Below are 14,586 nucleotides of genomic sequence, written 5' to 3' on the forward strand. Positions count from 1 at the left end.
CCCAAAAAAAAAAAAAAAAAAATCTGATAGAACATATACGGAGATATTTTTATGGTAGGTTCCATGGGAAAATGGGGAAAGAGTTCCTCTATTTAGGTGTTGTGTAATTGAAACATTAGCTTACCCAATAAATAAAAACTATGATAGAAGAATATTTGGAGGTATACAATCATTTATCCTCGAAAGGATATCAATGTTTGATCACCAATTGTGGAGTACATATTGTGTAAATTATGAGCTACTAAATATCATTTTCCCGTTAATATGTCTAATACATTGGAAGATGGCTCTTAAAGTGGTTTAGAAGTGTTTTCATATGGTTGCTGCAATGAAGTAGTTCTTCTTTCAGGCTTACTTCCTCCAGGAACGCAGTTTGACTTATTTCGTGGAACTGCTGCTATGAAACAAGATGTGGAGGATGTTTATCCTACAACTCTTTCTCACACAATAAAGGTGAAAATAGTAAATCCAATGCTTGTTTGGATGTTCCATGATGCATGATTTTTGTATTTGTTGATTACTATTATTATTATTTTTAAGACACCTAGTTTTTATGTGGCAAACTCTCTTGCGATTCCTTTCCAGAAGAGAGTTTCTAGACGCTCTGCTAATCTTTCTAAAGGCAAAGGTGCAAACCAAGTCAATCGCTTCCCTTTTTGAGATAGGGCACCAATCAACATGCTGAACAAAAGGTTTAGGAAGCACTCTTGGATCATAGAAATTAGAGGATAAAGAAAAAACAAGAGGTGTTAACACTTGGATCACATTTAGAGGCACTCCTCCTTTTGTCATTTCTTGTTAGGTCGTTTTCTTTTAGATTGGAGCTTCTTTCTAGGTTGCTGCGAGGCTGGTCCTTGTTTGGCATCCGTGACTGTTGTTTTTGTTGGCCACTGTCTTTATTTTCTTTTTCTAGAGGTTGTATACTTCCATCTTTTCTCAATAAAAGAAAAAACTTGTCTGGAATATATAGGAACAAACAAGAGGATTGATAAGATGTTTATTTGTTTTTTCCTTCCTTGATTAGGATCAATTCTTTATGTATCTCCTGTTCAATTTTGTCATAATTCAAATTAATTTCAATGCAGTTTGGTACAAAAAGTCATGCAGAATCTGCTCGGTTCTCACCAGATGGGCAGTTTCTAGTTTCTTGCTCTGTGGATGGATTTATTGAGGTATAGCCATATAAATGGATGGGATGTTTGAGAATTGTCCATGTAGCTTCTTTAACTTCTATTTACGTACAGGTCTGGGATTATATAAGTGGTAAACTCAAGAAGGATCTTCAGTATCAGGCTGATGTAAGTATGCTTGCCCTCTATCCTTTGTTGCATCGTCATATCTTTTCCATATGTAAGTCCACTTAGTTTGATATACTGAAAGCATTACCTGCATGCACATTCTTTTCAATTTTGTAAAACGGGGAAGATACCAGGAGAAAAAGTCAAACATGCATTTAAAATTGACATAAAATTAATTTAGAGCACAAAATAGTTTAAATTAATTTAGAGCACAAAATAGTTTGGAGAGTCGGCATAAAAACCAGTTACAAAATAGCACGAGTTTTTAGATAAATAACATTAAAATAATATTAAAAGTGACACAAAAGGAAAGGACTTGATCTAGGATCCCTCTGCAGCTGCACGCTCCCTCCATTGAAAGTGGTTTATGCTTTGTCTGTAAATACAAAGAGTAGCAGAAGTATGTAAGCAACCTACTTGTAGGCTTTCGTTGAACCTCATCCTTGTGACGGTCTCTTAGTTATGTGCTCATATACGGTCTCTGGAGGGAAATATCAAAACACATGGCAGTTCAGTTCAATTGGACCAAATTGGTCCAACTGAACTGGCTAGGTCTGGTTCAATTGGATCGGCTAGGTCCGGTGTGCTTGAATCGACTCATCTTCTTCCTCACCCTAGCTTACCCTTGGACGATGGTTTTTGCTGCCATCTCTTCCATTGATCACAACTCACGATACACGCCCCACGTGCCCTCTACTCCTTCACCAACCTCGTAGATCTCATCATGCTGAATCCAACAAGACCAATTTCATCAAATTCCATCCAGAGAACGAGTGAGATACGGTAGCTCAAACTTCGCAGTAAACTCAGAAAACTCACCTGTGAACCACGACTTTGATCTCCTTCTCCGTTCGTGCTACCTTGCCGACGTCGTGGGTTTTGATCTCAGTCTTCTCGTTCTCCCTCTCCTTCCGTCAAGTTTTCTCCTCCAATCCAAGCTCCACAGTCCGTTAAATCACTCCAGTGCCCCAAATCCAGCGAAATCTGTGAGGAAAGTGTGTTAAGTCGCCTCCTCATTGTACCTTGCATGCCATAGCCACCGTACGCCAACGACAGGGTAAACGGCGGCGGGGTGGCCAATGCTGTACTTTAAAATTTATTTATTTACTTCTTTATTTATTCTTTATGCACTTATTTATCCTTACTTTTCCAAGTCATCCACACATCTCACATTTGCCCAAAACTCAACATAGGGGTATTACAATAAGTTTCTTGTTGGTTGCATATTTTAACATGCAAGTGGGTTTACAGGAAACTTTTATGATGCATGATGATCCGGTCCTTTGCGTTGATTTTAGTAGAGACTCAGAGATGATTGCTTCTGGTTCACAAGATGGGAAAATCAAAGTGAGTTCTGAGTTCAGCTTCTTCAATCACTTGTGTAATCATTCTTCCAGTAGGATGTAATCTGTAATCATTTCTATGCTTGTTTGTGTTGCTTATTATTTATCTATCTTAAACACGCAATTTAAATGTGTTGCTAGAATAAAAAATTCTCCATACCATTGTGTGTGCGCATTACGTTTTATTTTCTAGAGAGATTTTTTTTTCAGCGGCCGTGTCTAATTTTGTTTAATATTATATTCTGGAGGGTTATGGAGGCAGAGTTCTGATAAAGTTTAGTCCTACACTATGGGAGCATAAAATTTATCCATTTTACGAATAGTAAACATTGGCTATTTAATCTCTAATGTAAATACGAGGAATGTTAAGAACAACCAAACTTTTTACCAAATGAGACGCATTCACATTACATGGTGAGTAGTTACAGAAGGTCTAGGAAGCATCAAGGCAAGGGCACCCCATATCCCAAAGTGAAGGATTAACAAGTTCGACTGCATTCTGAGGCATTATTCCCTTATGGTGGGGCTGCCGTGGTACATTCATTGCAAGGTTACGGTGGAGGGCCTTGACAATGCTCGGTATGGGTCTGTTTTTTTTATCATTTGGGGTTCATTTGGTCAAAAAAGGGAGCCATCCTCTAGGGTGGAGGTCATTTTGCATCCACTGTTAATGATAAGATTGGATCGTGTGGCAAGTAAGGTCTTGTTTTTTCGCTCAGGTAATGAAGTCCTATGCTGGCACCATAGAGTTGAAATAAAAGCAGACTTGGAAAGAATCACAAGAAGCTATTGTGATTTGGTCCATTTAAAGCCTCAAGCTCTTTTTTTGATTGAACGCAAGTTCTTTTTTCTTTTCTTTTTTCTTTTCATTCATTCTTCTTCTTCTTTTTTTATTTTTATTTTTTCGCAAAAAAAAAAAAAAAAAAAAAAAAAAAAAAAACTAAATAAGTAGAATATAATATGTACAATGAGGTAGGGATGTAGTATCTAAGTAATTATACATTGGTGTACTAGCATTAACTTGTACTCTTTGACTGCTTGTCTTTGATACCTTAGGAAGCTATTGGTTATTATTGGGACAATATTATGTTACTTTCAATCATTGGAGATCCATATTTTTGTCGTGATCTAGGTATGGCGTGTAAGGACTGGCCAATGCTTGCGGCGTCTCGAACGTGCTCATTCTCAGGGAGTTACGAGTGTTGTTTTCTCTCGTGATGGAACCCAGTTGTTGAGTGCATCTTTTGACACCACAGCAAGGTTGGTTCAAGATCTTGATTGTTGCTATGAGAATATTTTCTATGTTTGCTCTAGTGGACATTACTCTATGGTATATGTTAATGGGAATTATGGTTTTATCTGGTTAGTTTTTGGCTTTTTTTTAAAAGAAAAAACTTCATCTTTACTTTCTTCCCCCAAATTAATTCTTGGATGTTCACGACTTCTTCCTTTTTAATGTTATAACTAATTTGTGTTATATTTGATATAGAATCCATGGCTTAAAGTCTGGGAAACTATTGAAGGAATTCCGTGGCCATTCATCATATGTGAATGATGCAGTCTTTACTAATGATGGAGCACGTGTCATTACCGCATCTAGTGATTGCACGGTCAAGGTTGATCATTATTTTGACCATGTTCTATGACTATTGACTGTGCAATGTAGTTGGCAGGCTGGGATCGTTCCAAGTAACATAGTAAATTTGTTGTTCGTTGTAGGTTTGGGATGTGAAGACAACCGATTGTCTGCATACGTTCAAGCCACCGCCTCCATTAAGGGTTTGTGAAACTGCTTTAATAGATGAGAGATATTAACACAAAAAACTTAGTGTTGCTCACCACTGTTCACTTTTTGGAATCCTAGGGAGGAGATGCCTCTGTGAATTCAGTTCATATCTTCCCCAAAAATGCCGATCTTATTGTTGTTTGTAACAAGACATCGTCAATATACATCATGACATTGCAAGGGCAGGTACTTATGTTAATTGCTAAGCTAGGAGTGAGATCATTTTCTTCCCTCGATTGTCTTTCTAGATAAGAGACTATTTTATTGATGAATAAAATTTACATGGCACAAGGCTGTGAAAACCAATTGGTAAAACCATAGAAAGGTTGTTGTAACAAAAAGTGCCCCTACCAGCACTACGGTGAGGGTTTCAAAACACTGTTCAAATTGCATAACCATCCTACCCACATTTTGAAAAAATAATGTTCTTCTCTAGATTGTCATGGTAGACAAATCAATTAACCTCTTGATATGTCCACGTGGATGTCTTCAAGTATCTAATGATTAGGTGTGGCATTGAAGTTAACTGGTGCAGCTATTGCTGGATTGTTCTCAATAATTTCAACATATTCTCTCTTTGCTCTTGCGTTCCTACACCTTTATGCAAACAAATGTGGAAGTATCTGCTTGCATGACTTTGAAGCTGAATCACTTTTTGGTTTTTTTTTTTTTTCCAAATTGCTTTGACATAAAATGTAGTTGCATGGGTTACGATGAAAGTCTTTCTGAACTCCGAGTAGGTGGGATATGATGAAAAAGATTTTTTTCTTACAGATTATTATGATGCTCATGACACACTTCAGAAAGTTCTGCAGAATAATGTAATTAATACAATTACTATCTTGGCTTATTAATCTATTGCTTGCATATAGGTTGTCAAGAGCTTCTCATCTGGTAAAAGAGAAGGGGGAGACTTCGTTGCAGCTTGCGTATCACCAAAAGGTGAATGGATATACTGCATTGGTGAAGACAGGTCTGTTTTCTTATGTTTTGGATGCATAAAATTAAAGTCATCCAGCTGTGTTGTGTCCTCTATTTGTCATGTTTGGTGCAGTTTCCTTTTCTTTCTTTTTTTCCAGACGTGGGTATACACTGTTACTAATTCTAGTTGGTACCCTTTTTACTGAAATATGATTGTTTGACCTTACCCATTGTAATTTCATATGTCGATTTGCGTAAGTATATGTTGATATTTCCATCATGGTGAATCAACATTTCCATTATCTCTTAAAAAAGATGAAATATAAATAAAATATCAACAAAGTGGACTTAATATTAATAAAGAAGAAATTTCAACTTATTTAAAATGGGTGAAATGTTTATTTGTTTATTTAAATATTTTTTTCTTATTTTTATATTTAAAATTCTTTAAAAAATATCCATCTGCATAGACAATTGATCAATATTTTCATTGCGATTTCTTTAAAATTTATAGCTCGAAATTTTCATCAAGATTGACATCTAAAACCACATATATGGTCTCCATTTGCGAGTTTTTTCATCAACAAATTCATTTATTTATTTTTATTTTTAACCTATGTTCTTTAATTTGTCTACCATATGCAGGAATATGTATTGCTTCAGCCACCAATCCGGTAAGCTGGAGCATCTCATGAAGGTATGTGTTTTGTACTCCAATTACTTGGATTTCTCCTGGCCGATTCTCAGTTGCCCAAAGATTAGAACACATTTCTTATCAATGTGACATTTTTATCTGGCTATAGTATTTTATTTGAATATTTTGATGAAATCAGAGTTGGCTCGCCCATGTATAATTTATAAATCATAATTAAGTAGGTTAGTATACTTTAGGTTGCTGTTTCTGTCAGTTGCCCTAGAGTATAGTTTTGATCCTCCAATGCCTCTCCTCACAATACAAATGAATGAGAACATGGAAAGGCTGTAGGCAAAGCCTATTGTGTTGGTTCTTCTACGTGAATAAGCCATCAAGGAACCTAATTTTAGGAAAAATATATGAATGGTTCTCTGATTGAAGGAAATTAATTACATTAAAAAACTTAATCGATGGATGATCGAATGCTTTGAAGTTGTTGAATACAAGTTTGAATCCCATGTAGCTATAGGAAACTCATAAAACCACTTGGTGCCATGTTGATTGTTTTCGGTGCATAAAGGAATTCCTCCCTCCTTGGGACGTCTGCAAGACATAACTTTCCTTTTTCTTGGGCTTGTTATTTTATTATTGGTTTGAATTGTTACATATTCTTTGCACGATTGGATGCTAGATTGTTTAAACTTGAAAGAAGCTCAAAAAGGAAAATATAATGATACCAAATTCTTTTAATTTGTTTCTGCTAGGTTCATGAGAAGGACGTGATAGGTGTGAGTCATCATCCTCATAGAAATCTAGTTGCTACTTATAGTGAAGACAGCACAATGAAATTATGGAGGCCTTGACTCTTCCGCCCATGCCTACTATTTTAAGTGGAAAACTTTTAACACTTGTAGTTGTATTCATTTATCTTATTTGCAACTTAGTTTACTCGATAAACTAATGATATTATTTAAATGATGATAATCCATGTATGGAATCTTGTGGTGCTGTTGCCTGAGCATGCTCCGTGTAGAGTATAAAGATAAATTGGTGATTCGATTTGTTAAGAGAAAGACAGCCAGCAACCCTGCTAAAATTTTATATGAACTCCTTTCTACCCGTCACTAACAAGTTCTAGTCTTTTATATGAGTGCGTTATTTTGAACTTTGAACAAGTTCTAGTCTTTTATATGAACATGTTAAATCATCACTGAACCCATAAGCAACTCAGATTTGAAATTGTTTTGTATGCAATAATAAAATCAAAATGGTTTTGTATGAGAAGAACAACACGCTCTTTGACAGATATCATAATACTAATAATCCGAAGTGAAATTTGAAAGAAAGGTGGTCTCTACGGGCAGAAAGGTCTGCTCCCACGAGTCCTATGACTTGGAATGGTGAAGTGCCTAATCCTGCCCTCTTGTTTCCTGAGATATCCTTCGCAGAGAAAAGCCATAGAGAATTTGTCCTCAACCACTCTGTCCACATCATGAACGAACACATCGGTGTCACCCTCCTGTCTGTTCCTAGCCATGAGGCCAGCCGTGTAGATGGCACTCATCCTTCCGGGCGCCTCATTGAAGTAGCCTGTTGGAGCATCCACCATTATCAAGTCCCATTCCATGTCATAAATCTCGGTTGGAAAGCCTTTGAGCGCAAGTTGACATTTGGAAAATCTGGGGTCTCCCACAGTCTTGCACTCTTCTTCCATTCCCATCTTCATAAGCTCTTCTGCTTGATGGACCTTGGTGTCGTACTGCACGTTATAAGCCTCCAAGGAGGGCACCCGCTCCTGTATTTGATCGATCCAGGCCTTGTCTTCTTCAAGGAAAACCGTGCGACCTCCATGGTTGAGAGCTGTCCACATAAGGCTGTCATGGCCCAAACCGAAGACCAAAAAGTTGCAGGGTGACTTTCTTTCCAGGACTCTGGCGGACACAGAGATCTCCTTGAGGGTTTGTTGAGGGGTTATGTTGGTGGTTGCGTAATGGATGAGAGCGTTGGCCAGAGAAGGCGGGGTCTTTGTGCAACTTGGAGTGAAGGGAAGAGATGGGCATGCTGGTTCTTCTGTCAAATTGGATACATGGGTTTGTGCAACGGGCGACGGCCTATTCTGGGAAGATTGTAAACCTGATTTAATTACTAACATGAAGATGGAAAGGAAGAAGAAGAGAAGAAGAATGAGCTTAAGGTTAATGGAGAGTGGAGGTCTGGACCTCATGCTCATTGTTGAATGTTGTTGTTGAAGCTTTTTCTGAAAATTTATGGACGAATTACATTAACATTCAGACGATGGAAGAGGGAGTGAAATGAGTTTCAAATTCTTCACAAAGTGCAGCAGAGATCCCAGACATTTATGAGAACGCAAAGCTGCAGTGAAAGAATTGCAAAAGTAAAGTTGAAGCAAAGAAGAGAGCTCCAAATTTGATGGTGACAAGATGGTTAGGAGGCTGTTGGTTTGGTAGAAAAGTCCACAACAGTTGGTGGACCTGCTGGGCAGTTTTTTCTTTTTCTACTCAATCTTTGTTTCTGTGAATCAAGACTAGGCTTCAACTTAAATATTTCTCGCCCAAGTAGTAATATCATGGAATGAAAGTGAAATAATTGTATTTGTAATATCTGGCGGGGTACTTACCAGTTGGAAATGTTGTTTCTCATGATAGCTATGTTGGAAGACGGAAACGTGGTGTGGTTGGAGATCTGGTGACACTAATAATGCGTCTTTGGTTGTTGCTTCAAAATAAATCAATCATCCAAAAGCATTCTCTTGCTTTGCTGCCTCTTTCAGATGTAACACCATTCTATTTTAGCTGGAAGCTGGAGTCTCGATTCTCCATTTAGATTAAGAATAGGAGAGGAAGTGAGAATTTTTTTTTTTTTGTTTGCGTGCCCAATTTTTTTGGTTTCATCTCTGTCCTACCTAATATAAATATATTTTCAATATATTAAATATATATATATATGAGGTAAAGAAGTTAATTTTAAGATTTTAATTTTAATATTTAAAGTAAAGACTATGTTGTAAATGTTTTTGAATTATAAAATAGTATGGTGTAATGTTAAAATTTAAATTTAAAAAAAATGACGCCTAGAAAATGGTACATATATTTTGTTTTATGAATTTTTTTTAATAAAGATTATATTAAAAAATGAAAAAGCTTTAAAATAACTATTTGTTAAAGAATAATAAATATAAAAAGAAAATTACCCGAAACCAATTCCTACAAAAATAAATTGAGAATTTCGCCCAATGAAAAATGAAATAGGTAGTATTCCCATTCCCACCCATAGACATCTCTTGTTGTAAAACACGTGCATGTTCTTCCTACTACTTAACTTTTTTTTTTCTTTTTTCTCTAATTTAATTTATTATTATTATTTACTAAATAGACGAAAAGGATCTTCTCAAAATTATTTTTTTATGATTTTTAAACACCTGTAAAAATGATTTAACCGGCTCTAAAATAATATTTTAAATTTTATCTTGGTTGATTAAGATTTATTTATTTTTGAGTTGGAGGATGGAAGATTAATGTATAAAAGAAAACTAATAACAATTAAAATAGTTTTGTTTCTTTTTCTTTTTTTTTTTCTTTTTTTTTTTTAATTTTATTACAACGTTTTAAGAAAAACGAAAATAAAAGGGACTTCCAAAAATGGTTGGAGAAGGGGAGGCGAGGGCTGAAGTGGCTGAAAAGTGGCGTCCATATATAAAAGGAGTTCAACATTTCAAACAGAATTGAGCGCCAAAGCTTTTGTCTCTATTTAGAGAGAATGAAATTCGCGGTGAAGGCATGGGGCAACGGCAAGGCGCGCACCGGATTTCTACAGCTCGTCCACTGCGCTTCCGCCATGGAGACTCCCGCGTTACTTCTCTCTACTCGCAAAGGACTGCCTAATTTCAGCTCTCCTGATCTTCTTCCCTCTCTCCCTTCGCCTGATTCTCACCTCCTCCAATTCAGTCCTCTTCACTTGTAAGTATTCTACACAATCCCTACGCCTTCAGCTGCATTCAATCGTTTCATTTTAATTCGATTTGCGTTCGATGTACTGATCACTCACTTCATTCGCGTTCACTGTGTTTCTTAATTGGAGTGTCTCGCTCTACTTTGTTGCATGGATTTTCTTTTCATTTATTCGTTCCCGTCTAGCTTAAGATTGTTTGTCTGCGAGGACGATTCCTGGACTAGAAACTATTCTACAATCATGAAAATAGGACTGGCTAAAGCATGAGATAAGAAGTTCGTACTTGGAAATAATCGTGCGGTACCTTTTGGATTTTTCTAGGGGAATATGTCATAGGAAAGGACGATTACTGGCGATGGATGTAGAGCGTGTAATCATGGGAGTTGGAATGATAATTATGTCGCTGTGATTCTTAACTATCTGAACGGCTGAGTTAATGATGCAACGACTAATTTATGATGTTTCGATTTATGCTCTAGGCTCTTCTTACACAGCTTATCTATGGATTTTTTTTATTTATAATCATTTGTATGCGTGAAAGAACAGTCAATAAATTTGTGGAATCCATTGCTTTTATCTATCTTTGGTCCTCGATTCAACTTCCGTACATAAATAAATTTTTAACTTTTAGATGACATGCTGTAATGAAAATTTAGTTCTCTCTTTAGATTTATCAGATGAGTTCATTTTTGTACAGGTAGTAGGTACATTAATTGATTCTCTACGTCGTTCTCGATGTTGGTGGCTGTTTCTCTTTAGGCACTTTATGCTCCTGTTACAGTTCTCATCCAAAATATCGGCTTAGATTTTCATGATTCCATCTTGTATTAAAAAATTGGCTGTCCTTCACTGTGTAGTTAACAAACAAGTCCGGTAGAAAAAAAATATTTCAAGTATAACATGAAGATAGTTGTTTTTAATTGATATTGGTTTGATGTTAGTCACATTGACTTTTTTATCATTTAAATCATAGCATAGAAGGTCATTCATCAAAAACAATATCAAGTATTGGAGGGCTATAGCATTTACTTGGTTTACATGAATATGGATTTGCAGCTGTAGCAAGGGATTCTGTTCAGTGCCTTCCAAAATGTGATGCTACCAATAAGTTTGGAGCATCTTTTGAGACTACTAGGGGTCATCGTTCGGTAATGGAATCTCACTACTCGTTGCATCAACTTTGGCTATCCATCTTTAGTATATAATTTGGAGAACTAGTTTCTAAGTTCGCTTTGTAATTGTAGATTAGACCTGTTGCGTAAATTGAAATGATTTCGTGCATGAAACCAGACATTTGGGCCTCCTTGGCTGATGAAGTACCATCGTGGGTTTCAGATAAAAGGAATAAAACATCAGTGGATCGAACTGTGAAATGGCTGGATGAATGCATCACAATGAACTCAGTAAGAACGCTAGGATGCCCCTTTTATATATCAGCATCTTGTCTGGATTTGAACTCTGCTAGATGTGTAATGTTGAGAAATGTAGGTCAATGAGCATTATTTCTAAGCATTTAGATAAGCAGTACATAATTGCTCTTTCGTAGTGTGTTGTGTGTTTTAAACTTCAACAAGTGGCTAGGCCCATAGAGAGAAAATAAGTTGGGAAAAGCAGCAGTCAAAAAAGCATCTGGTTGTGCATTTCTATAGGGAAATTTATAGCATCATAGTGCTTAGATAGGAAAATTCATGAACGAGCAGAAAGTAGGCCAAAATTTCCAGAGCAAGCTGACCAAAGGAGGGGAATTCTGGTCCCTTTTAAATTGATAGAAATGACATAATTCTATCAGATAAGAATGTTGTGAAAAAGTTTGGTGGATTTCTTTAAACACTTGTTCATGGTAGGTGATCATCAGAGATTTTCCAAAATCTAAATACTAGAGTGATTGATTGGACAGGCTTTTACTTGCATATTTTAGGTATAGATTCTCAAGTGTAAAAGGGTTAGGTGCCTAAAGTTCCCTAGACTAGGTGCCTATGGGTAACGATTGGATTGTGGTTTCCCACTAGTATTTTAGAAGTGGTTGTTAACAAATGCACAAATGAAACATTTTAATAGCTTTGTTGTTTCTGGGTATTATGGCATGAGATAGCTGTTCGGTGCTTCCAGAGTATCATTTTAATAGCTTTCAAAATGCCCTCAAATCAAGAGTATTGGGCCATATACATGCAGCAGAATTTATAGGTTGTATATAAATTTTTCTTATGAAGAGATATTCTTAAGATTTTTAGAGTGTATCTAAGTCATATGACTGTTGCCTTTTCTGATAAGAGTCATATGGCTGTTGTTGACTCATTAATGCAAAAGCAATATGGGAATGCTGTCATGACTCATGGTGTAGTGATAGTATTTAGTCTTTATGTGTAGGTTTGGTCCTTTTTATATTTTTTTCTTTTCCCAATCATGTCAAGAGTGATTTGAAACAAGTAACTTATTATTATAATGAAGACAGGTGGAGCTGTTTTTGGAGCTATTGTTGGAGGCAATGATGTAGAAGAACGTCAAGATGTGCTGCGGAGGTGGTTAAGCGTTATGTATCAGGTTCAATAACTTGTTCTTTGTATATAAGGTGAAACAGTGGTAATTAGTTCAAGAATTAATTGCTGTAGAGCTAATTTTGTGTTATATCAATTTCTAGCTTCTTGCAGAATTTGTCTAGACTATCAAAGTTCTTAATAGCCATTAACATAACAAATAAAATTTTGAACAGAATGTCAATATTTGTGTTCCTCGACCCTATCTAGCATGTAAGGAATGATTGTTTTCCGGTTGCATTTTGTTCAGTTAAATTGATCATTTCTATCCTAGTTTCCGGCCGCTTATTCTGATTTCTCAGTTTGAACAAACAATTTTTGGTAGGTTACTGGATTGGAGGTTTTGGGCTTGGAGAGAGCACGGATGAGCGTCCTGCCCTTCTTGATGCCATTACGGTAAGGATTTTGCTTGTAATGCTGTCAGGTTTGTCTTTTGGAACATTGCCATCCTTTTTCTGCACCAACTGAGAACGTGGATGTTTTGCATGTGAACCATAATAGTTGATGAGTTGAACTTTGAAGCTTAAGAGTAGCAAGTTGGATTTGTTTGTGTAGTCCTCTGTTAACAATCTGTCGGAGTTTGGTTTTTTTTCTTTTGAAGTTTTTTCTATTCTCTTTACGTTCATTGTCCTTGATGAATTTTTTTTCAAAGACAAATAAAAAGGCAACTTCACTGTGATTCTCATTACATCCATATCCCTTTGCTTCTCTCTCCTTCTCTGCGTCACTTTCCGTATCCTTTCTTTTCTATCTTCCCTCTCTGTATTCTAAGTAGCTCTATCCAAAGCTGTGTTGCCTCATGTCCACTTTTATTACACATTTTCCCGCATGTGTTTTGTAAGCGAAAAGGAAATGTACTACTTGCAATTCTTTCATTCCTTGCACAGGATGTTTTACCAGAGGAAATGCCCCGCATGATCTGTGGGCTTGGACTTCCAGGTATAGTTTTTCAATCTTTTAGATCAAGTTGCTTGACCAACTTAAGTGTACCTCAATTTGACCAAGAGTTGCATGAAGCATGCGTCTTGTTTTGACTTTTGGTTGGATTTCGTCTCCACCCTGTGGAAGCTGGAAATACATATTTTTAATATTTTATGGAACCTAAACATTTAAGGCTACGTTGGTTTATGGTTTTAGTAAGCCTAAATTTTTGTAGCTTGTGACTAAGTTTGTGTTTAATAATCATCACTATTAATGCAGACTTTATGATCCTTTTTGTAATATTATTGTGAGTTCTCTGGCCCCTAGAAGAGCATTTTGTAATTGTCGTTTGTCAATCAAACTAGTTTTGTCTAAATATCACTTTTGTTAATATATATATAACTGTTCAAATCACTTGCTAAATGTCTATGAAATGCTGGCTCAGATACTGCTGGAGTTGTATGAACATTTCACTACCTGAAATATACTTAGTTGTCTCAATCTTCATTCTCACAGTAATAATTCTCACCTTATTGCAGACATAACACTCATCATTATCTAGGATTCTTTCGATCAATCCGAGAAGCAATCAAGGCTGGAAAATTTCAGCAATTTCATCAGAAATTTGTTGAGGTGAGGCGCAATCATCTAGCCTTGGCAACATTGGCACTCGGCTCATGACGAGCTCGTCAAACAAGTAATTTTAATATTGAAAATAATGTAATGTTTCATTAAATTATATTATGAACTGATCATAATATTAGGAGCAAGTATGCCTCGCCTCTATATTTTCACCCTCATAATTCCTTGGTTGATAGGGGATCTGATTGGAGATATTGGTCCATCTAGCATCTAAGCTCTTTTGTTGATTATGTAACATAATAACACATTAGACATATTCATCAATAGGGACTTAGGATATGATAATTCCTTGGTTGATAGGGGATCTGATTGGAGATATTGGTCCATCTAGCATCTAAGCTCTTAATTCCTTGCCTCTACATTTTCACCCTCATAACTCCTTGGTTGATAGGGGATCTGATTGGAGATATGGGTCCATCTAGCATCTAAGCTCTTAATTCCTTGCCTCTACATTTTCACCCTCATAACTCCTTGGTTGATAGGGGATCTGATTGGAGATATTGGTCCATCTAGCATCTAAGCTCTTAATTCCTTGCCT

General features: G+C 36.4%; 2 protein-coding genes and 1 pseudogene across 2 annotated transcripts in view; 2 read left to right on the forward strand and 1 right to left on the reverse strand.

The window, feature by feature from the left end:
- Positions 1-7,085, forward strand: part of LOC111445274 (suppressor of mec-8 and unc-52 protein homolog 1-like) — a 12,652-nt gene extending 5,567 nt beyond the window's left edge. Inside the window, exons 6-16 of the mRNA XM_023083559.1 lie at positions 350-453; positions 1,086-1,172; positions 1,245-1,298; positions 2,550-2,645; positions 3,774-3,901; positions 4,131-4,257; positions 4,361-4,420; positions 4,506-4,613; positions 5,300-5,400; positions 5,994-6,045; positions 6,747-7,085. Of these exons, the coding sequence (XP_022939327.1) occupies positions 350-453; positions 1,086-1,172; positions 1,245-1,298; positions 2,550-2,645; positions 3,774-3,901; positions 4,131-4,257; positions 4,361-4,420; positions 4,506-4,613; positions 5,300-5,400; positions 5,994-6,045; positions 6,747-6,845 (1,016 nt within the window). The 3' untranslated portion in view covers positions 6,846-7,085. The remainder of the gene's footprint in view (positions 1-349; positions 454-1,085; positions 1,173-1,244; positions 1,299-2,549; positions 2,646-3,773; positions 3,902-4,130; positions 4,258-4,360; positions 4,421-4,505; positions 4,614-5,299; positions 5,401-5,993; positions 6,046-6,746) is intronic.
- Positions 7,086-7,209: 124 nt separating this feature from the next.
- LOC111445277 (glucuronoxylan 4-O-methyltransferase 3-like) lies at positions 7,210-8,301 on the reverse strand. Its single transcript, XM_023083561.1, has one exon. It carries the CDS (start codon positions 8,210-8,212, stop codon positions 7,337-7,339), a length of 876 nt encoding a protein of 291 aa, XP_022939329.1. The 5' UTR covers positions 8,213-8,301; the 3' UTR covers positions 7,210-7,336.
- Positions 8,302-9,671: 1,370 nt separating this feature from the next.
- The window catches only part of LOC111445278, a 6,571-nt pseudogene continuing 1,656 nt past the window's right edge, over positions 9,672-14,586 (forward strand).

This window comes from Cucurbita moschata, unplaced genomic scaffold (assembly GCF_002738365.1).
Source record: "Cucurbita moschata cultivar Rifu unplaced genomic scaffold, Cmos_1.0 Cmo_Scf00007, whole genome shotgun sequence".
Lineage (NCBI taxonomy): Eukaryota > Viridiplantae > Streptophyta > Magnoliopsida > Cucurbitales > Cucurbitaceae > Cucurbita > Cucurbita moschata.

Excerpts from the sequence above, each read along its gene's own strand:
- LOC111445277 (XM_023083561.1), bottom strand. The coding sequence starts at position 8,212 with ATGAGCATGAGGTCCAGACCTCCACTCTCCATTAACCTTAAGCTCATT.